The sequence below is a fragment of the Temnothorax longispinosus genome, chromosome 10 (genome assembly GCF_030848805.1).
Source record: "Temnothorax longispinosus isolate EJ_2023e chromosome 10, Tlon_JGU_v1, whole genome shotgun sequence".
In the NCBI taxonomy this organism is placed as follows: domain Eukaryota; kingdom Metazoa; phylum Arthropoda; class Insecta; order Hymenoptera; family Formicidae; genus Temnothorax; species Temnothorax longispinosus.
In genome coordinates this window covers 10,831,475-10,856,472 of record NC_092367.1, presented here as the reverse complement: position 1 = coordinate 10,856,472, position 24,998 = coordinate 10,831,475, and the positions used below count along the sequence as shown (strand labels likewise).

The following is a 24,998-nucleotide window of genomic DNA, read 5'->3' as shown; positions in this document are numbered from 1 at the left end:
AAAGTATATTTGTATACAAAGTCTATTTGTAGTATTTGTAGTATTTGTAGTATTTGTAGTACAAAGTATACAAATAGATGAAACTATCTGTCAAGTTTCAATTGTCTTCACTACACCGTTTTAAAGAAATAAATTAATAATTAATGATAATTAATTATTAATTAATAATTAATAATTAATAATTAATTTTATTAATAATTTGACGTTATAAAGTTGAAATCAGGGCATTTTTACTGCCAAAAGTTTAGGCTCATAAATTACAAAAATCGCAAATAATACTGGAAAAAACATTTGTAAAGTAAAAAATACCTTTGTAGGAGTAAAAATAAGACTCCTACTATCATTTGAGTATCTTACATCTAGATTTACTATGCGTTAGGCGTAGATATTCAAGTATTTCAAATTTCATGCACTTTTGTCTAAGATTGTACCAGTGATACATCCTTAAGAGTTACATGCGTAAAAGTGGAAGCGCCCTACTTTTGACTTTTAGTTTAAAAATCATACTTTTAAAGGGCAAATTAAGCATACTATTAGTCATGTATTAAGTCAGTCTGCATACCCACAAAATTGAAGAGTTTGGGTTCGGCGTGTTTCCTTGTAAAATCAGTCATGATAGTAATATACAAAAATGTTTGTAAGATCTCAGAAACGGTTAAGCTTTCGACCTATGGTTACTAAGGTTTTTTTACTCAGTATGGTGTGTACTATCTACCATATAAATATTGAATTTTTTTTTTAACACCCTGTATATACTTATATATAGTATAATATACAGGGTGTTCCATTTTAAATAATGCATTTTAATATCTCTTCTGTAACTCGTCATAAATAAAAATGTTTCAAACAAAAATTGCATGATTTGGAGGTGGCCACGTGATGAAAATATGGACTTAATTTTGAGTGACCTTTTCAAGGTCAGATCAAGGTCACCTCACATTTTTTAAACAAAATTCCCTATTTTTTATATCATTTTCTTGTAGTTAACCTCAAGACCTTTTCAAAACACTATAATAAAGCTATCTTTTTCTCGAGAAATTTTAAATTTCATCATAATATTTTTAATATAAAATATGAAATATCTTGTAAAGTATTTACTTTTTGATAACTTGACTTTAATACTTTTATACGTAGAATAATAAAAGAAAGCGAATAATAATATTAATTTTTACATTTGCAATTTTGTAAAATTGAATGCATTTACAAATGCAATCAAATTTTTTGAAATAATATTTTCTAAATAGTTTTAAATTTTTTATATTTTCTGTTTTGTTTTTACAACAAGATTTCTTTGATAGAGTGTTTCTGAGCCAAAACTGGTAGAGCGATTTTTGGCACATGAAAACAAGTCGAAAATGTTTAATAAACGTATGTTCAAATTTGAATGGTTTTGGAGTTATAGGGTCTTGAAGTTGCTTAGGGTATTAAAGTAAAACGTAAATTGAAGTAAATTTTGTTTAATATTTTTTAGTTTGTTTAAAACTATACAAAAAGTATAAGACTAAAAATTCTTCCGTCGACTTCAAGACACACTTTCTAGCATAAATTAATAAATTGTTTCAAACTTCTTGAAAAATATTTGGAGTTTCGCGGATGACATCGGCAGCATTAAATGTCAGTTGCTATAGTTCTGAATCATGGATCTGTGAAGTCGACGGAGGAATTTCTTAGTACCTTTTGTAAAATTTTAAACAGAATAAAGAACATTAAACAACATTTACTTCAATTTGTGTTTTCTTACAAGAGCAACTTCAATATCTTATAACTCCAAAACCGTTCAGATTTGGACATATATTTATTAGACATTTTCGACTTGTTTTCGCTAGAACTTTTAATTTATTTCTTTTATTCACTTTTTCTGTAAAGAAATCGTTATTTATGTCTGCCTTTTTTAACAAATTTCTAAAAATGTCATTACAATGTATTCTCTTATTGATGAAAAAAAGATATTCGACTTACACCATTGCGTCTTCCACGTGACAACGGATGCTGACAGTGAATATATTACGATATAACCAAAGATATCGATTTACTTCACTGCTAATAAGCCAACAACATCACCATCTACATAGACATATCATGATCAGACACAGAGACAGACAGACACGCACAGAGGAAAGAGAGAAAGACTAAGAGAGAAGGAAGAGATAAGAAAAAGAGAGAAATGAGTCACAGCACATTCATTATCGTCATCGAATTCTTTCACAAATTGTTCGAATAGATGATATTTTGCAATCTTTGGATAAATTAGGTAATCTAAAGAGGACGATTGTTAGCAAACAAAATACAGCACTTTAGTGTTTCTACTCTTTGTTACGACGAAAAGAGAATATTGAAATTGGAATACGCACACGGAATCGCGTCGAGTGGCAGTCGCACACTGGCCTTTCTTTGCAGGAGCGGTGGAAAATCATGATGGCCGAGTGAAAGAGAAGAGGTGTGCGCCATACCCTTCTCCAAGGTTTACGGATCCCGACATAACGGAGAGTTCATAAGTTAAGTTGCGCGAGCAACCGCTATAACACGTAAGATCATATGAATTCCATTCACTACTAGATATAAAAAAATCGATTGAATGATTTAATAAAAAAGTGTATGTATGAAGATTAAATATGAAACAAAACTAGATTTACCTAAATTTACTCTTTTCTATAATAATAAGTTGCATATAATTTGATAACTTTAGGAACAAATTAAAAAAAATTTATTAATTTAAAAAAATTGTCTAAATTGTTATTTTCAAGTTATAAAGTAAGAACAGAAATTATAATAGAAACTTGAAAATTATATATACCTATATACCTAAAATTTAATTTAAAAATATATGTGCTATATCTTTTACATATGATCTTGTGATTCTGTTTGATTTATCACAAAATCTTTATAAATTGTAAATGCAGAATAATGTTGTATTGTGGAAAAGTCATAATAACTTATCTAATAATTTCCAGTCGGTATTAATAACATATCCCATTTTTACGATATTGTGTTACGTTGCGTTATATTGAAATCTCAATGCATAATCAGTAGACCAAGAAAAACTGTAGTAAATTATATAACAGTACATATCTTATATAATGTAAAAATATAAATTATACCTTTAAAAAAAAAAGTAAAAAAGGCGTCAAGTACACGTGCAGTGTATGTTGTGAAAAAGTGTTATTTTTTTACCTTAAAAAACCCAAGTAATAGTGTTTTAATTAAAAAAATAAATAAGTAAAATCCAAGTGGTATGTAATATCTTTGAACCTTGAAAAAACCCAAGTGGTAGTCTTTATTTAAAAAAAAATAATAATAATAAAACTCAAGTGGTATATACAATATACATAGTCAGTAATTGGCAAAAATTATGTTTTTAGAAATAATATTGGTGATTATTTTCAATTAATCAAAAATAATAAAAAAAATTGGCAATTAATAAAATTCTAAGCTCCAGATTTAAAATAATTATTAATTGATTGAAAATATAATACTTTGTCTGAGAACTTAATAAATCATCAAAAATATATTGCTCATAATTTAAAAAATTAGTAATTATATTAAAATACACCGTCAATTTAAAAAAAATTACTTATTTAGAAAATAATATTTCTTGTTTTTTGAGAAATTAGTAGTTTTAAAAAAATATATTATTTGTTTCTTGAACAATTAGTAATTGTTAGAAAATATATTAGACTAATTTTTGAGTAAATTAGCATTTATTAATTTGTAAAGTGTCCGTTTTTAGGAATATATCAGTTGCAAGAGAAAGGAAACGATAAAGTTAACTAGACTAAACAATTTTTTTGTCCTAAAAATTTGTGCCTTTTGGGAAAATTTATAATTACTAGATGAACTATTCGTGCTTTAAGTATAATCAAGACCTCTATGGTGTCCCCTTCGTCTTGCCCAGTATCTCTAATTGTACACAGAAAAAAAGATTAGTTGCAGCAGCAGGAATCTACCTATTAGAAGTTAGCCCCCTACTTTTAGAATTAACATATTTTCACGGTTGTGCTGAATTGTGCTAGGTTTGTGCTATATTGTGCTCGAATATTATAACCATAATATGAAAAATACAAAAGAAAATTTTAAAAAACGAATTTTTAGGTCAGCCCCCACTTTTTGTTTTTTCCAATTTTTTCGATTGTGCTGAGTTGTGCTAAGTTGTGCTAACATTGTGCTAAAATATTATTTAAAAAAAATAATAACAGAAAGAGTTACGATAAAAAAATAAATTATATCAAAAAATGATTTTTTTATCATAACTTTTTTGTTATTATTTTTTTAAAATAATATTTTAGCACAATGTTAGCACAACTTAGCACAACTCAGCACAATCAAAAAAATTGAAAAAAACGAAAAGTGGGGGCTAACTTAAAAATAATTTTTAGGTCAGCCCCCCACTTTTCGTTTTTTTCAATTTTTTCGATTGTGCTGAGTTGTGCTAAGTTGTGCTAACATTGTGCTAAAATATTATTTAAAAAAAATAACAAAAAAAGTTACGATATTTTTTTATTGTAACTTTTTTTGTTATAATTCAAAATTATAGAGAGAGAAAATAATAAACAAAACAATAATAAACAAGAATAGTAAAGTACGAAATATCATAAACTGTTGGTTTTATATTATACGTTTTACTTAACTTTTAGATATCAAAATACGTTTTTATTATATATTCAGATATTAAAATGTTCTTCTTTTACATTTAGATATTTAAAATACATTTTATTTTACATTTAGATAATAAATTTCTTAATTATTGCTTCCTCATAGAGGAAGCTTTGTTTTCGTAAATTCGTATATGAACCTTTGATTGCGTATAAAGTTGGCTCTAATCAACCAAATTTAAAAGAATTATATATAAAATAGGGGTAGAAGAAACCAAAGAAAAGATTGTTTTTTGAGTTTTTAATGTCAATATGTTCAGAGTGTTTTAAAACGTCGAAATATTGTATTAAAAAAAATGTCGGTATGTGTGTATGTCTGTGCCAAATTTACAGAAATTTTTATAACTCCAGAATTGATCAACCAAATCTTAACGAATTATATATAAAATAGGGATAGAAAAGACTGAAGAATATAATAAAATTAATAAATTTTGTTAATAATAAAGGCGTTACCGATTTTTAGTAATAAATTACTTTTTTTATATATTTAAAAAATTATTTTAAAGTAGTAATAAATATACAGCATTTTTAATAATAAACTTTTCCACACGTTTTCACATATTAAATAAATTGTGCAAATTAAAAATTTGCACTTGGCTTCCCCATAGAGGAAGCTTTAACTTCCGCAAATTTGGAGATATCGATCTATTTCTTATTTTATTATATTTTTCAGTCTTTTCTACCCCTATTTCATATATAATTCTTTAAGATTTGGTTGATTAGACCCAGCTTTATACGCGATCAAAGGTCCCTAATTTTTAGAAAAATGTCTGTAATAGCTCTAACTTCCGTAAATTTTAAGATATTGGTGTATTTTTAATTTTATTATATTCTTCAGTCTTCTCTATTTCTATTTTATATATTTTATAATTCTTTAAGGCCAATATTCATAGTCGGGTCTTATATTCAAGATCGTCTTAAGTATAGTCTTAAGACGTCATCAGCCAATCAGAGGGCCGTATTAGCATCTTAAGACATCACTTCCTCTATGAGGAAGCCAAGTGCAAATTTCTAATTATAATTTTAAATGGCATAAAAAAATATTTTAAAAATTAAACAAAAAAATTTAAAACAAAAAAAAAATAATAAAAAAAAATAAATTGTTTCAATGACCTCCACCTTGTTGCGGTGGAACGACTTACATGCATGCAATAAGTGCATGACAAAGAGAGGTCTTAGGTAATTAATATTACACTCACCACTAGATTATTACAAATCTGAATTATAAAATTTGAGCGTTCAAGTGTAAAGTGCTCTTTACATTGTTGTTCCTAGAAAACCAGAAGTTGTGCTGAATTATGCTAGGTTTGTGCTATATTGTGCTCGAATATTATAACCATAATATGAAAAATACAAAAAAATAAAGAATAATTTTTAGGTCAACCCCCTACTTTTCGTTTTTTTCAATTTTTTCGAGTGTGCTGAATTGTGCTAAGTTGTGCTAACATTGTGCTAAAATATTATTTTAAAAAAATTGTAACAAAAAAGTTACGATAAAAAAATATCGTAACTTTTTTTGTTGTTATTTTTTTTAAATAATATTTTAGCACAATGTTAGCACAACTTAGCACAACTCAGCACAATCGAAACAATGGAAAAAAACGAAAAGTGGGGGGTTGACCTAAAAATTATTTTTAAGTTAGCCCCCCACTTTTCGTTTTTTTCAATTTTTTTGATTGTGCTGAGTTGTGCTAAGTTGTGCTAACATTGTGCTAAAATATTATTTAATAACAAAAAAAGTTATGATAAAAAAATCATTTTTGGATATAATTTATTTTTTTATCGTAACTCTTTCTGTTATTATTTTTTTTAAATAATATTTTAGCACAATGTTAGCACAACTTAGCACAACTCAGCACAATCGAAAAAATTGAAAAAAAAACGAAAAGTGGGGGCTGACCTAAAAATTCGTTTTTTAAAATTTTCTTTTGTATTTTTTATATTATGGTTATAATATTCGAGCACAATATAGCACAAACCTAGCACAATTCAGCACAACCGTGAAAATATGTTAATTCTAAAAGTGGGGGGCTAACTTCTAATAGATCAAGAATCTGTGTGCGGTGGCTAAATTTCAATTGTAACATATGGATAACTGAAACATTAGTTGCAAGGTCTCTTTTAATTAGCTGAAAGTATATAACTGCACACAAAGATTTAGCTACAGGACACATTGCCACAGGATAAAAATATTTGCCCGAAAATCCGCTCTCTCTCTCTCTCTCTCTCTCTCTCTCTCTCTCTCTCTCTTTCTCTCTCTCTCTCTGCCGATCACCCACCCCCACCCACCCACACCCACCCCCCATCCAACTTAGTTGGTAACCCCCGCGCCCGAACGTTGCTTGACTTTGATGATTGAACAAGGTTAGCAACGATTTTCTGGCTCTGATGTTTTTTTCCTGCTTATTCACGTATATAACACATCTTACAATTAGTGTCAAAAATCATTAGTCGCACACGTTCTCGAAAATTTTAACAGTTAGAAACAACGAATTTGCGTTGACACACATGCATTAGTCGCACACGTAATGTTCTCGAAAATTTTAATCTCGATTTTAACAAAAATAACGAACTTGTATCGACACACGTGTATCACTATGGTGTATTACCGTCTTGTAGTATCGACGACAACTACGCCGTCAATGTTTTTCTTTTTATATAAAACGTGCACATTTCGACTTCTTCTTCTGATATGACATTCGAATTAACCTCACAGACTCGACTGGCTCGATATGGCCAAACTGCACATTTCCACAAATGCTATCGACAGAAACAAACGCTTGTGTGCCATACTTAAATGTATAGCTCACATACCAATTTTTTTTATTTTCGTACAAATATTGACATGTTTGTGCTGAGTGAAGCCTATCAATTAGCTGAGATAGCTAATTGCATGTTGATGTAAATAATATAATTGTGACAGATATGTACCTAGATAGACAGACGTGCTGTCCATAGCATGCAAACATTTTATGTATACTTTCTGCTGCTATTGTAACAGCATAAAATTACAAATAAGTAAAATAAACTTTACATGTACCTATTATGATGTCATATTGTTGTTATACATTTTATATATTTCATGATGTAGCAATATGTTCTTACTTTGCTATAAACGCAAAACTGCAATTATATATGAAATGTTTTTAGTATAAAATTATGTTTTAATTGATTATTTGCAGAAGCAATAATTGAAATAAGCTATTTGACAAATGTTAATTCAGTTCCATACAGCACAAAATGTTTTCAAAAAATTATGCTGAATATTTCTATAAAAATATTGCAAGAAATATTAAAAAATGGTTTTAGGCATATTTTAAAATAATTTAAGAACCTTTTGTGGTAACATTTTTAAGAATAATTTAAGAATTTTTTAAAAAATATATTTATAAAAATGTTCTTCTTTATCACCCAGACAATATTTTCTTAAATATTTGAAATATATTTTTGAAATATTAATTTAAATCTACATATTTATCTATATCTATAAAGGAAGATGTCCTGAGACTGACTGACTGACTGACTGACTGACTGACTGACTGACTGACTGACTGACTGACTGACTCATCAACGCCCAGGCCAAACCCCTGAACCTAGAGACTTGAAATTTGGAGGGTGTATTCCTCTCATGACGTAAGCATCCACTAAGAAAGGATTTTTAGAAATTCCACCCCTAAGGGGGTGAAAAGGGGTAAAATGTGTTTTTTTCACGATTATTCTGACTGACTGACTGACTGACTGACTCATCAACGCCCAGCCCAAACCCCTGAACCGAATTTTTACCAAAAGTATATGAAATAGGGGTAGAATTTTCCGGGGAGTGCCACTATGTGTATAGTTTTTTGTTACCGATTTTCTGGAAACCGATTTTTTTAATTTTTCCTATTTTTCGAAAAATAATTGATCAAATCTCAACAAATTATAGATCAAACAGGGGTAGAATTTTCCGAGGAGTACTATGAAGTGTATAATTTTTCGTTACCGATCTTTTGGAAGCCGGTATCAAAATTTTTTCAAATAATTTTTACCAAAAGTATATGAAATAGGGGTAGAATTTTCCGGGGAGTGCTACTATGTGTATAGTTTTTTGTTACCAATTTTCTGGAAACCGGTTTTTCTAATTTTTCTAATTTTTCGGGAAATAATTCACCGAATTTCAAAGAATTGTAGATCAAACAGGGGTAGAATTTTCCGGGAAGTGCTATGAAGTGTATAATTTTTCGTTACCGATCTTTTGGAAGCCGGTATCGAAATTTTTTCAATCTTTCGGGAATTAATTGACCGAATCTGAAAGAATTGTATATAAAGTAGGGGTAGAATTTTACGGCGAGCGCCATAATGTGTACAGTTTTTGTTACCGATCTTTTTGGAAACCGGTTTTTTTAATTCTTTCAATTTTTCGGGAAATAATTGATTAAATGTCAAAGAATTATACATGAAGTAGGGGTAGAATTTCCCGGGAAGTGCTATAAAGTGTACTATTTTTTATTACCGATCTTTTTAAAAACCGGTTCCGAATGACCGAATCTCAAAGAATTGTACATAAAGTAGGGGTTGAATTTCCCGGGAAGTGCTATGAAGTATATAATTTTTTGTTATCGATCTTTTTAGAAAGCGGTTATTACACGAGTCCGGGAGTGCGTGGCGCGAACGCGAGTGATTGTGCGATAGCGAAGCGCAGCGCAACATTTTGAAGTGTATAATTTTTCGTTGCCGATCTTTTGGAAGCCAGTATCGAAATTTTTTCAATTTTTCGGGAATTAATTGACCGAATCTGAAAGAATTGTATATGAAGTAGGGGTAGAATGTTACGGCGAGCGCCATAATGTGTACAGTTTTTGTTACCGATCTTTTTGGAAACCGGTTTTTTTAATTCTTTCAATTTTTCGGGAAATAATTGATTAAATGTCAAAGAATTATATATGAAGTAGGGGTAGAATTTCCCGAGGAGTGCTATAAAGTGTACTATTTTTTATAACCGATTTTTTTAAAAACCGGTTCCGAATGACCGAATCTCAAAGAATTGTACATAAAGTAGGGGTTGAATTTCCTGGGGAGTGCTATCAAGTATATAATTTTTTGTTATTGATCTTTTTGGAAAGCGGTATCAGAAGTTTGACGAATTTTCGGGAAATAATTAATCGAATTTTAAAGAATTGTATTTAGAGAGAGAGAGAGAGAGAGAGAGAGAGGGGGGGGAGGGAGAGAGGGAGAGAGAGAGAGAGAGAGAGAGAGAGAAAGAGAGAGAGAGAGAAAGAGAGAGAGAGAGAGGGAAGGGAGAGGGGGGAGAGGGAGAGAGAGAGAGAGAGAGACTATTTGCGTGTCTGATTACATATGTCCTCCGGGGCGAAACCCGGGTAACCAGCTAGTTGATTTATAATCTTGTTGCAAAATATTTAAAAAATATTTTAAATTTATTTATTATTGGTTTTATAATCTTTATTCAAATATTTTTGAAATATAAAATATTTTTAATTAAGAAAGCTACATGGTAGCGCATCTTTCCGTGCGAGTTTGCAACGACGCCGCTAAGCGCCGCATAATGGTAAAACTAACTCGTAAGTCATTTGGGGGCTAATATAAACAAATCTCCGGTAAAGCAAAATCAAGACATTCGCAAGACATATCTTTTCCAGCAATTCAACGTAAGGCTCACTCAACACTGCTGCGATAATATTGAAATACAAAATAATATTTTTCAAAGATGTAAAGATGTATATTTTTCAAACATTAAAAAAATCTTTTAAACGTGAAACAATTGTTGTTGATTGGGTTATGTCATGTTCTGGAGTGAGGTGGCAATGAAGTGTCGTCACATTAAAGAACAGTTTAATTATTATGACTTACTCAAGTACAAATAAAGTATAATATGTGTAATGCGCGTCGCTCGAGAGCACACGTATACCTCAGAGCTCATCGGAGACTGGCTCGGTGAGAACTGTCAATCGCGTCGACACACAGGGCCTTGTAGCTCTCCCAACACGACACGCACCTAAAGCGTGATATACATGATAGCGCGTGTACTCATGCAAATACATTACAATTTCTCCTTCTTAAGTTTGAGCCTTACTTTTTAACCTTTCTAAGCGCCGCAATACAACTTCCGGTTTCTCAATCGTCCCGTTAACATTAGTCGATTTTGGATGCATTACCTGATTGTTTGTCTCCGGGAATTTAATAATTTCGTCGACGTGTCGCTTTCAAGTATTTCCTCCCTCGACCTCTACCTTAAACGTTACCGGGGACAACTTTTGTACTATTCGTCCCTCGATGCGCTTCTTATTGCGCACGCTAAAGTCATCGACCATTACAGATTCTCCGACTTGGAACCCGACATTTCGACTGCCTTGTTTTGCAACTGACTGAGCCATTTGTTTATCGTACACGTCGCCAGCAACGTCTAGTTTTAATAAATCAAAACGCGTTCTAAGTTCTCTTTTATAAACCAAGTATGCCGGGGTTCTGCCAGTCGTGTGTTACGTTCTGACTGTTATTGTTCGTCCGTTTTTTGGTCAATGCATTTAAGCAATTTACCAGGGATTTGGACAAGTCGTGTGAAGGATATTATTATTATATTTATTATTCGGGACCGAAAAGATATCTGAATTTATACGTATGGTAACGAGGATCAGCTTTATTTATTTGATTATAATTAGGATAATCAACGTCGAAAGGAATCGACAGGAATAGGTTTAGTTTAAAGGGAGGTGCGTTTTCTAGTTGTTGCAATTGTTGGAGAAAGGGGAGAGGATCTTGATTAGAAATGACTGCTTGTTTGATCTGGAATCTGATTCGTTTAATTCGAACGCGCCTACCTCTTTTCTTCGTCATTCGGCCGCGTTCACGAAAATGAATTTTAAGCTCGCCACACTCTTCGGCAGCGCTCTAAAACCAATCCGCCACACCCTCTGCTCGCCACACTCTTCGTCAGCGCTCAGATCGTCAGCGTAGAGGTCAAATTCACTTTCGGGAATTTATCGAGATTATTGTCTTTTTCTGGAAACCAACTCCGTAATCGCCACGGTTTCGACAGCGAAAGTACCGGATCGCCACACTCTTCGTCAGCGCCCCAGCACAGATCGCCACGCTTTGTCGGCGGAAACTGCGAGTCGGAATCCCAGAAGTGACAGTGATTATTACGACTCCCAAGAATCAACCCCGTAATCGCCACGCTTTCGGCAGCGAAAGTACTGGATCGCCACACTCTTCGTCAGCGCCCCAGCACAGATCGCCACGCTTTGTCAGCGACAACTGCGAGTCGAATCTTAGAAGTGATCAATTTATTGATTAAAAATACGAAATGAGATTCCAGATTTTTACACTTGTTCCTTTTTAAACTTATCTTACCTTTATTCTAGAAATCTCAATACAACTTGTGCGTGAAGCGCGATCTTATAAGGTATGAGAGTGTAGGGACTAAGTCCCAGAATTGAGCGCGAATGCTCGAACTTAGCGTATAGCGGAACGTAGGAAATCAAATAAGGTTAGGAGAGAGTCTGAGAATTACGTCTAGTCAAGACCGAAGTAAAAACTTATCTGCTTTCCGCGGCGTTTTTCCGCCCTATTTATACCCGAAAAAGACCGGAATCTCCCGCGCGAGATTCCCGCCTTTTTTCTACGTGTCTTAAGGGGGGAGGTATTCTAGAAGCTTCTAGAACATTCTAGAAGCGTAGTTTTGGGCCCATCTGGCCCCCAGCCCTTCAACGGACTCCAATAAGATAATCTAAACATTTACACTAACCCGGCCGTTTCCTCGGAATTCCGAGCCTAGCGTGCGTCGTCTAAGCGTTCAAAACTTTTAACGTGCGTCGTCGGAAATATAAAATTTCCGTACGTAACACGTGTAATGCTCAGTAGTACGGTAATCAAACAGGAATAAATTTATCGCATAGTCAAGTGACTTTCCGGTAGCAATTATTTTGTTGACCTTATTTTTAAATGTTTCCACAAAATTCTCCGCTGCACCATTCGTCGCAGGGTGGTGCGAGGCGCTGAAACTATGTTTAATTCCGTTACGCCTTACAAAATCTTGGAACTTTCGGCAAGTATACTGAGTTCCATTATCGGTTACCAAATGTCGCGGTAATCCGTGTCTGACGAGTACCTTTTTAAATTCTTCGATAACTCTTGGAGCCTGTGTACATTTTTGCATCCATATTATCTCTGGCCATTTTGAGTGGGCATCAATAATCAGCATGAACATTTGTCCGTGAAAAGGACCTAGGAAATCTGAGTGTACCCTGCTCCAAAATTTATCGGGGTATGGCCACGGCCGCCACGGGTTTAACGGTATGTTCGGCGGGGCTTTCCTCTCTCTCTCACGCATGCTGTGCACGTCGCGATCACTTGTTCGATTTCGTTATCGATGTCCGGCCACCACACGTATGATCGTGCGATTATCTTTGTCTTCACGATGCCGAAGTGCGATGCATGTAGCTCGCGAAGGACACTTTGTTGTAACTTTTCCGGCACTATCACTCTGTATCCCAACAATAAACAACCTGTTTTCCACCGTTAACTCGTCACGCTTTACATACAATTTCTGTTCATACCCGTTCAATGTATCTACCCTAGGCCATACATCATTTACGTATCGTAGTACTTTGTTTAATACTTCGTCACGTTTCGTTTCTTTTGCGATCTCCGCCGCATTTAGAGTTTCGAGTGCTTCGTCTACATAATTAATTGCAATGAACTCGTTATCAAAAATAGAGGAGTCTTGTCATCAACAGGGAGTCTAGATAACGCGTCACAATTTCCGTTGCTTTCTGACCGTATATAATTCGATGTCGTAAGAAAATCTTGACAGAAAATAAGCCCATCTTTGAAGTCTGCTTGCCACTGTCAGTGGAATCTCTTGTTTCGGACCGCAAATATATATTAAAGGAACAATTAGAAAAAGCCATGCGATCCAAGCTTAGGTCTCTGACAGCCTTATATTAGTTACTGTATACATATATGTTTATATATATACATATAATTTTTCCAACATACTGCGCGCCGATTACTTTCGGACTTAAAACACAGTAATTGTTAGAATTAAAAACCCTTCCCTCCCCGGAATTAAATCGACTCGATTTAATTATCTAATAACTGTAAAGGAAAATTATTGCGAAAAATATTACCTCAGCCAGGGTTTGAACCTGGAACCTCCCTTCATTCCGTGTAGGGCGTCGTACCAATTCGACCACCGAGGCATGTGGTAATATTTATCGCAATAGCCGGTTAATAACTATTATATTATACTATTATAACTATTATAACTATTATATTATACTATTATACTATTATATTATATTATACTATTATATAATAATTATTCACGTCGCCTGAGAAAGACGTTTCAAACTATTATTAACCGGCTATTGCGATAAATATTACCACATGCCTCGGTGGTCGAATTGGTACGACGCCCTACACGGAATGAGGGAGGTTCCAGGTTCAAACCCTGGCTGAGGTAATATTTTTCGCAATAAATTTTCTTTACAGTTATTAGATAATTAAATCGAGTCGATTTAATTCCGGGGAGGGAAGGGTTTTTAATTCTAACAATTACTGTGTTTTAAGTCCGAAAGTAATCGGCGCGCAGTATGTTGGAAAAATTATATGTATATATATAGACATATATGTATACAGTAACTAATATAAGGCTGTCAGAGACCTAAGCTTGGATCGCATGGCTTTTTCTAATTGTTCGTATATCGTTACGATCCTATTTCTCTTATTATTATTATATATTAAAGGCTTATGATCTGTTCTCAAGATGATTTTTTTTCCGTAGATATAATTATGTAAAGTAATAAACGCGCAATCGAATTTTCCACGTAGCGAGCGCTGTCCCCGAGCTAGCGCTGAGATCCTCACGCCGCCGGAAGGCGTTGTCTAAGTAGGTAACTTCGGTTGCTAGACGGCCGCGACTGGTCGATCCAAATTGGGAGGAGAATCACGCGTTAACACGTGATCCATAGAAGACGGTTGCGTGCGTGTTCGTGCATGTTCAAGCGCAATCCGTGCCGAAAAAGAAGAGTTTGTTTCGAGTAAGCGATAAGACGTACGTGCGGAGGGCTCTACGCCTATGTGTACTTCCCGACGTTATATCGATTACGGTGCTCATAAGTCCGTGCAATGGACTTCATGCGGTAAATGTATTGAAAGGAAATATAATAGTTAGACAGAACTCGTCGTTTCCTTTATTAATAAACCGCTCATATCCTACGTGTTTCACGCTTCGCGTTACGTACGGATTCCTGCCATCCTCACCTCTCACCAGAGAGTTACCAACGATTACGAACTAAATCTTACAATTATAAAATTTTTTAAAACCGAATACAATAGCGCTAGTGTCGATTATTGCTTTATTCAATTCCGAATCTGGTATAACGTTTAATGCGTATGCAATCGGCCTTTCTGCTTTATTTTTATATCTATGCGACAATACCGCCGATAGACCGTATGCCGATGCATCGCAAGCAAGTATTATTTCGGTAAATGTTTACAATAACTAACACAACTTGGATTACTTTGACCTTGACATATGTTGCCAAAGTCACCCTCCTGAGTGACCTTCAGAAGGTTTTAGTCGGCGGTCGCTGATTATTAAAAAGTTATAAACAAAAAAAGTTTGGAAAATATAGTAGCTATTTTGAGTATTGGAAGGCATAAACGACTAATATTACGTTTTTTTTAAAGCAAAGAATACTTTATTTTGCGAGAAAGTCGCTGCTTTACCAAAACACAACATTTAAAGCAGTAAATTGTTGATAAATTAAAGTCTTTTTGTTAATGCAGTGAATACTTTATTTCGCGAGAAAGTCGCTGCTTTACCAAAACACAACATTTAAAGCAGTAAATTGTTGATAAATTGAAGTCTTTTTGTTAAAACAGAGAATACTTACATAGGTTAGATGACGCGCTTTAAAAGTATTTAAGTGTTTAAAGCGCGTCACTAACCTATAGGTTTAAACACTTAAATACTTTTAAAGCGTGTCATCTAACCTATGTAAGTATTCTCTGCTTTAACAAAAAGACTTCAATTTATCAACAATTTACTGCTTCAAATGTTGTGTTTTGGTAAAGCAGCGACTTTCTCGCAAAATAAAGTATTCTCTGCTTTAAATAAAAAGTAATATTAGTCGTTTATGCCTTCTAATACTCAAAATAACTGCTATATTTTCCAAACTTTTTTTGTTTATAACTTTTTAATAAGCAGCGACCGCCGACTAAAACCTTCTGAAGATCACTCAGGAGGGTGACCTTAACAACATATGTCAAGGTCAAAGTAATCCGAGCTGTGTTAGTCATTGTAAACAATTACCATTATTTTTTCATCCGGGTCAAAATGCGCAAGCACTTTAGGTGACGTTAATTCTGCTTTCACCCACTTAAAAGCAGTTTCGCAATCTTTCCATTCAAATGTCTCTTTTTTCGCACATTCGTAAAGTAGTTTTAACTCTCGCGCCCTATCCGGTAAAAATCGCCCATAGTAGGTAATTAAACCGCTAAATGAGTCTAATTGTTTCTTATCTGCCGGAGTGGGTGCGTTAATCATGGCTTTTACCTTTGTAGCTGACTTTTGCAGACCATTTTTATCTATAACAAATCCTAATATATCTAATCGATCTTTAAAAAACTCACATTTCTTGAAGAAGACTTTAAAACCACTTTCCTCGAGACGTGTGAATACCATGTTAAGAGCTTGCAAATGCTCTTCATCGTTTGCACCTGTACAAAAAATATTATCGAGGTACGGTATCACGCCTTTGATACCTGCGAGACATTGTTTGATTTTTCTTTGAAAATCGCCCGAACCCGATGCTATCCCTTCGGTCATTTTCGTATACTTATATAGACCCTTATGAGTAATTATCGTTAAATAGTCTTGGCTTGACTCGTCTACAGGGATTTGCATATAAGCATGTTCCAAATCTATCTGAGAAAATTTCTCTTCTTTTCTAAGTGCCATAAAAATTTCGTCGATCAAAGGTAAAGGATGACGATCCATTACCAAGCATGGATTCACCGTAAGTTTGAAGTTACCGCAAATCCTTACTTGCCTTTATTACAGGCACAATGGGCGTGGCCCAGTTACTCACATCGACCTTTTTTAGATGACCCAGCGACTCTAATCTTTTAATTTCGGCCTCAACTTTTTCAGTTAACGCAAATGGCAAGTGTCTAGCCTTAAGGGCTCTGGGCTCTGAATCTTTTCGTACTACTAATTTTAGAACACCCTTATTATACAATCCGAGACCTAGACCAAAAAGCTTAGGGAATTTACTTGGAAATTCTCGTGCGATACAATTCAAATCACTTTTATTACAATTCAACGTCTCGTTTACAGCTGCTTTCCATGTTAATGGCCATAAAGAAAAGACTTGCAGCCACTGTCTGCCAATTAGCATTGGTCCGCTCCCTTCATAATTACCATTTTTAACTGTTGAATTTCCTTCTTACCAATTTTAACTTTTGAATTCGTTGCAATTCCTACATGTTTCAAGGGAACTTTTCCGTAAGCTTTTAAGTTTGTGTCCATCATTTCAATTCGAATACCCGGAAAATATTTATTTTGAACTTTTTCCAAAATTATCGTCGCGTACGTTTTCCGTATCAACTTCCATATTTATCGCAATATCGTTTACAAATACGTTTACATATATAGGTTCTGCTCGCATACCGTCGTATACACTGTTTACGTTGCCGACCTTTGAAATGTTGTCATCTTCTTCTGCGAAGTAGAAATCGTGCGCCGTTTCCTCCTCTCAGTGACCCTCCGTTACGGGCTGCACATGTTGGACTTCAGTCTTCTTCGTCCTACACATTGCTTCAAGGTGTCCTTTCTTTTTGCAGGCGCAGCAGGTCTGGTATCGGTGGAAACAATCTCGTGCCATGTGGTTCGCGCCACCACAGCAGTAGCAACTGGGTGCTTGGCAATTCGTGCTCTGATTAGACGAGACGAGGATGATGACTTCGATGCGTTACTGTTGTTGTAGGTTTTGCCTCATCCCCCTCCTCCGCGATTGTTTGACCGACCTCTCCTCCCTTGTTACTGCCGTTTGCTGCCTAGACTTCTGCGTCCAATTTACTGAGTTCGTATTTGCCGCTGCTTCCGTGCTCGTTTTTTCCGTTACCGTTGCATCTTTTTCGGCTGCTTCCATGGCTAGTGCAATTTTATAGGCATTCTCGTTTTTTAAATCAGTTTCGCTCAATAGTTTCTTCTTCGTTGCATGATTCCTTAGTCCACAAACAAGTCAATCTCGTATTGCTACCTTTGCGTCCGTGAAATTGCAGTTCAACGATAAATGCTTTAAACGTGCAACAAAATCCGCCACCGATTCCGTCGCCGCTTGCTGCGCTTGGTTAAACTTATACCTTTAAACTTAAACCGTATGTTTTTGCGCCAGGCTTATCCGGTGCACATAAATCTCTTGCCAACTTGTATGTTTCGGGATTTATTTTCGTTAATAATATGGGGACTTTCTTTTCATTCTTCACGTCGTTTGCAAGGAAATATAATTCCAATCTCTCTGTATAAATCTCCCAATCGTCCTTGCCTAGAATGAATTCTAATTTCGGAGAACTGGAATTGTGTTCAGCCATTGTGTGTACTGTTTTGGTCTCGTTCTCTCTCTCCTCTTTGTTTACACGCTGAATATGTTTCCTTAGAATATTTCGCAGCGCGTCGATGCCAACGCGTTAGGCAGCCAATTAATTGTTGCTTATTGATCATCTGGATCCACGCGGTTTCCGTATAGTCAATGTCCACGAGTTCGTTAGTCGACATTCAAATACCAAATAATTATAATGAAACTATTGTTCACTTATTTCAATATATGCGATTTACCGAGCATTTTTCGCTATACAATGTTTCGTTACTACTCCGTTCGAATACACGCGTCTTTCGAATACTGTATCATTACGCGTTCACTTTAGAGTCGGAGCGTTATTCATATATTTTTCTCAAGCATTATAACTTACGCGCTTTCCTTTATCACACACGAGTACACTTCTGCCTTGGGTTCACTGAGAAAACCTCGTCGCCAAATTGTTATGTTCTGGAGTAAGGTGGCAATGAAATGTCGTCACATTAAAGAACAGTTTAATTATGACTTACTCAAGTACAAATAGAGTGTGATATGTGTAATGCGCGTCGCTCGAGAGCACACGTATACCTCAGAGCTCATCGGAGACTGGCTCGGTGAAAACTGTCAATCGCGTCGGCACACAGGGCCTTGTAGCTCTCCCAACACGACACACGCACTTGAAGCGTGATATACATGATAGCGCGTGTACTCATGCAAATACATTATAGGTTAAACATTTTATTTTTTGAAGCAATATTTCTAAAAAATTTTACAAATAATATTGAATATATTTATTTGTAATTTTTTAAAAATATTTTATTTTTCTGACATAATCTGGCGGACATAGAAACATTTTAAAAATATTTTTGTGAATTATTTTAATCTTTCTAAAAAGTAATTTAAAAATATTTTTAAAATATTTTGTATGGGTACTATTCCGTTATAATCAATTTATGAGGTAGTTGCGTTCTTATGCTTTAGTTTGCATATTGATATTTAGAAATACATAGTATTTTATTATCATAGACTATTGCACATTACAATTCAATATATATCCCAGCAAATACACTTTTACTATGCTATAACAATTGCATAAACAAATGTAAGATATATAACGAGATTGTAACATGTAATATTCTCGTTTTTTTTAATTTTGCACTCAAGAAAGCAACAATGTTAAATAACAGCTATATATTTAATTGTAACAATTATATATATGTAATATTATTGATATATTAAGAATATAACTGTAATGAAATTAATATATAACACCTTTAAAAACATTTTAAAAATTTGAGTAACATTTATATAACAATTATGTAAATATCGTTTAATATAGTAGCAATGTGTTGTATACGGAGTTTGAATTATAATCAATTACAATTTTTAAGTTAAATAATTAATTTAGACAAATATAATTCAATCAACTTAATTAATAAATATTTTAAATAAATATAATTAAAAACTATTTAATTAAAATTGAATTAAGCGGAGTTAATCGAAAGCGGTTTAATTGACGATTGATATGAGCAAATTCAATCGAAGATCATTCAATTAACGATTAATTTAAGCAGAATTAATCGAAAATCGTTCGATTGACGATGGATTTAAGCGGAGTTAATCGAAAGCGGTTTAATTGACGATTGATATGAGTAAATTCAATCGAAGATCATTCAATTAACGATTAATTTAAGCAGAATTAATCGAAAATCGTTCGATTGGACGATTGATTTAAGCGGAGTTAATCAAAAGTCGTTTAATTGACGATTGATATGAGCGAATTCAATCGAAGATCATTCAATTAATGATTAATTTAAGCAGAATTAATCAAAAATCGTCCGATTGATGATTGATTTAAGCGGAGTTAATTGAAAGCCGTTTAATGGACGATTGATATGAGCAAATTCAATCAAAGATCATTCAATTAACGATTAATTTAAGCGGAGTTAATCGAAAGTCGTTTAATTGACGATTGATATGAGCGAATTCCATCGAAGATCATTCAATTAATGATTAATTTAAACATAATTAATCGAAAATCGTTCGATTGACGATTGATTTAAGTGGAGTTAATCCAATTGACGATTAATGTGAGCGTATTTAATCGAATTTTAATTAACAACTGATTTGTGTGAATGTAAGAATATTTTTCTTCATTGGTTCTGGCAACTCTCTCACATGTAATGTAACAACAATTTAAAAAAATCGTGCGTTATGACCTTGTAAACTTTAAACTATCATGTTACTGTAAAAATATTTTTCAATTTTCTATAATTTTATGCTTAATATAATAACATAAGTTATAAATGTTTATGTAATTTTTAGATTGCACTTTTAAAATTATTATAAGAAATTTTAGTTAAATATCTCATTATATTTTTTAAGAGCGGATTATATCGCTCTATTTTCTGAATTTTAAAACAAAAACATAAATTATTTAAGATGATAAAGCGATGGCAATTTATTTGCTTCAATAATAACTTAAGTTTCAATAAATAATATGATACAATAAAACACACTAATTATTTATTATTGTAGTATAAAAATACATATATTTATACGATCATTAGGTATAATGCTCATATTCTTTTATAATGTAATGTAAAAAAATATTTTTTTTTGTTATTATAACAAAGAAATCGTCACCATTCAATTATATAATGGTACTAAGTCTTTTCCTTTTATAAAAGCAAATAAATTGTCATCGCTTTATCATTTTAAATAATTTATGTTTTTGTTTTAAAATTCAGAAAATAGAGCGATATAATCCTCTCTTAAAAAATATAATGAGATATTTAACTAAAATTTCTTATAATAATCTCAAAAGTGCAACCTAAACAAGTAGAAACTTGCACATTGCTTCCTCATAGTTTTTAAGTGGGCAAGTAGAAACTTGCACATTACTTCCTCATAGTTTTTAAGTATGCAAATTATAAATTTGAACATTACTTCCTCATAATTTTTAAGTATGCAAATTATAAATTTGCACGTTGCTTAATCAACATTTTATTTCGCTCATAAAGCTTTCTCTTATGAGGTAGCCTGTTTTTTTATGCATAATTATTAGTAGATATTTATTAGTTTGGCTTCCTCATAGAGGAAGCTTTATGAGCGAAATAAAATGTTGATTAAGCAACGTGCAAATTTATAATTTGCATACTTAAAAATTGTAAAGAAATAATGTTCAAATTTATAATTTACATACTTAAAAACTATGAGGAAGTAATGTGCAAGTTTCTACTTGCCCACTTAAAAACTATGAGAAAGCAATGTACAAGTTTCTACTTGCACACTTAAAAACTATGAGGAAGCAATGTGTAAGTTTCTACTTGCACACTTAAAAACTATGAGGAAGCAATGTGCAAGTTTCTACTTGCACACTTAAAAATTATAAGAAAGCAATGTGCAAGTTTTTACTTGCACACTTTTTTTATTGTGATAAGTTTTATTGCGACTAATATCTATTATACTATTACAAAAATTAATGAAATAATTAATATTCTTACTAAAATGATTTTTACTACAGATAAGCTATACAAGATGAACTATAAGAATATGTAATTAAAAATGTTGCTTTTTTTAGAAATTTAAATTTTATTTTTTAAACTGTTTGTTTATTTCTTTTGTTTTTTACTGCATTTTATGCTGAATGCATTTTTATACTTTTTACTGCGCTCAACTCAGAAAGCATTTTTACAGTAATTATTGCGTTCAGAGCAGACTGTCTAATGCAATTAATGTAAATGGTTGTCGAAGTTCTAACTTTAGTAAATTTTGAGATACTCTTTTTTTTCGTTGGAGGAGAAAAATGCTTAACGCATGCCCTAGGGCCGGTTCCTAGAATTATGCCGGATTTTATGCCTTCATACGTATCAATTCAGAGTTTTTTTCTATTAATTTTTAATAATTGAAGTAGTACATCAAAATGTTTTTCTGTTATACTTATCAGTTACATTTGTTAATAATTTTTTAATAAATTACGTAAAAGGTCAAAATTCGTAAAAAGTCTTCGGAATAATTACCCTTAATTGTCGCTTATTACTTATTTAAAAGTTATAAACCAAAAAGTTTTGCAAAGTATATTAATAACCTCTAATGTTTCGTATATTAATAACCTTTAATGTTTAATAGGAGCAATGGTAGCGATCTGTAATGATGAGAAAGCAATGTGCAAGTTTCTAATTTGCACACTTTCTTAATTTTAAATTTAATCTTTTTATGAATTAAAAAAGGATTAGTAGCACAAGCGTTGTTTTACAATTGACGCAATGTCAAATTGATATTCACTTTGAGAGTTCCGGCTACATGGTTTATATATGAACTTCGCATATGGACCTTTGATCGTGTATAAAGCTGGATCTAATCAACCAAATCGTAAAGAATTATATATAAAATAGAGATAGAAAAGACTGTAAAATGTAATAGAATTAGAAATAACCTGATATCTAAAAATTTGCGAAAGTTAGAGCTGCCACAGACATTTTTCAAAAAATTCAAAATTTTATAAAAAATGAACCCCTTTATTAATCATCGTCAAATTCAATACCACCCTTCTTTTAACGATACTCTATATAAAATTACATGTATAACTTATACATGTAACTTTTTAAGCAAAAATCGGTAACTCCTTCATCGATCCTCGCCAAATTCAATACCTTCCTTAAATAATATTCTATCCATTAAATAACTTCCCGGGAAAAAAGAATTAGATCTGACCAGATCAAATTATATCTCAGCAGATCAAATTTTATCTGGCCAGATATGCTCAGATATAACTTCTCATTTCTGCGCAGATCTGGTCATATAAGTTTATGTATAATTATATATAACTATAAGTATATGCATGGTGTGTAATCTAATTTTCGACGGCTCAGATCGGATCATATCTGCTCAAATTGGACCATATCTGCTCAGATCGAATCACGTCTGTGATTGAATTTCATCGAAACAGTCCAGATCTGAGTGTATCTTTAGATATAACCATATTTATACTCGAATGCGATTCAAAATACATTACATCTGACCATATATGTTCAGATATAAATCAAACTGAGGTTGTGTTTGATCGAAAACTGTTCAGGTCTGACGATATCTGGCCATGTTTAACTATAATAAATTAAATGTTTGATGCTCGATATTCGTCTAATGTGATATTTGAATATATAAATATGATTTTATTTATATACATAGTGTTAAAAGTAAAGAAGAAACTAGGGAAATTATATATTCGTCGACGCGGTAGTTGTTAGTGAGAATTATAGTTCTATTGAACTACAGCGGATGGCGTTAGTGGTAGCTATTGCTACTGCCTTCTATGTTAGTGTTACATAATCCGCGCGTGGCGCAGTCTGCCTAGCGACACGGAGACAGAGAGAGAGTTCGAGAACTCGTAGCAACGCGTGCGCGTATTTTGTTTGCCGTTGCGTGCTTGCCGCTCTACGAGCATTCGTTTGTCGTTCGTCCTACGTTTCGGATCGTCCTGCGTGACGAATCATTTTTCCGCCATTACGTTTCTTTATACGAATTGAGTTACCGAAAGTATTCGCAGTAATATTTCTGTTTCGCATTCATTCTCGACAGTTAAATCGGATAAAGAGTCACGGCGCTAAAACTAAATTAACAGGTTGTGCTGTATTAATTGAAGATACATAGCGCTTATGCTACGACGCTGTTTGCCAAAATGGACGACGCCACCATTGGAAAATTATAGAACGCCTTGTCGGATTTGGTCGACGCGACCATCACTGCTGCGGACGGAATGCCCTGTTAGGCTTAATCGACACGACTATCATTGCGGCGGATGGAATGTCCTGTTGACTTGGTCTGTGCGACCACTAATTTTGTGCTGGAATGCCTTCCGGGCTTGTGGTCGATTTATCATTACCTATTACGAGGATTCCTTGAACTGGATACAAGCTAGGTAAATTCGTTCGATATCGTGTAAACCGTGATCATTCCAGCAGGGGCGTTAGATATACTTCTAACGTCCGAGAGAGACCTCCGGTCTATAAATCGATCACTGATTTCAGAGATATCGAATGCATATAGTGATGATCCATCCTCGACCATCATGACGGAGGCACGTGCCGCGAATTAATCTTTTCGGTGAAGAGACTGAGCTCAGTAAAATCAATTACATCTTGCGTATTTGTTCGAGTGGTTGCAACCCCGTTTTTATATAGAGTCATGTTTATAACGTATTATTTAATTCTCGAGTAAAGTATACGCGATACTTGATTAAAGATGTAACTTGGTACATCTTGATATTGGTACTATTCTTATGTTTCATGGTATAAATACTTATTACGATCTAGATTATTTACATCAATAATATGATTATTTCTCAGCGTGTAACAGATTAACTGAAAAAACCTGCATTACAATAATACTCAATTTATGCGAAGCGTTACGGCTTACATTTTGTGTGTCACGATAAAGATTTGGTGTGTTAATGTTTAATGTAAAGTGCTATTCTTCTTGATTTGCTTGATGAATAATAAAGATTAATCATTATATGAATTTATGTACCTCTCTTTATTGTTGAGAATAAGCACTTGAGAACAAAACAAGCTATATTTCGCTATAGATCATTTATGATCAAAGGAACATTGACGCATTAACTCAATTACAATTATTTCTTGTACATATATTTCTTAATATTGATGAATGTTATGCATTATTTTGTGAATTGAATATAATCGATCCTTTCTTTGAGAAACAGATATGTAATGATATATTGACTACGTTAACAAGTCCAACATAAAATAAC

At 33.2% G+C, this 24,998-nt stretch overlaps 1 protein-coding gene and 1 long non-coding RNA gene across 30 annotated transcripts in view; one reads left to right on the top strand and one right to left on the bottom strand.

Moving 5' to 3' along the window:
- LOC139819980 (uncharacterized) overlaps positions 1-2,448 on the bottom strand; it is a 193,547-nt gene extending 191,099 nt beyond the window's left edge. For 28 of the 29 annotated variants that reach the window (XM_071789841.1, XM_071789822.1, XM_071789844.1 and 25 more), the window contains exons 1-2: positions 2,352-2,448; positions 1,960-2,064 (exon numbers count right to left, since the gene is read on the bottom strand). In XM_071789841.1, the coding sequence (XP_071645942.1) occupies positions 1,960-1,964 (5 nt within the window). In that variant the 5' untranslated portion in view covers positions 1,965-2,064; positions 2,352-2,448. Of the gene's footprint in view, positions 1-1,959; positions 2,332-2,351 lie in introns of those variants that run through there. The other variant, XM_071789823.1, reaches the window with a different exon arrangement.
- On the top strand, positions 2,430-24,686 carry LOC139819985 (uncharacterized). Its single transcript, XR_011733862.1, has 3 exons — positions 2,430-2,525; positions 23,810-24,149; positions 24,259-24,686. It is a non-coding gene; the product is annotated as an uncharacterized lncRNA (long non-coding RNA).
- The last annotated feature ends 312 nt before the right edge of the window (positions 24,687-24,998 follow it).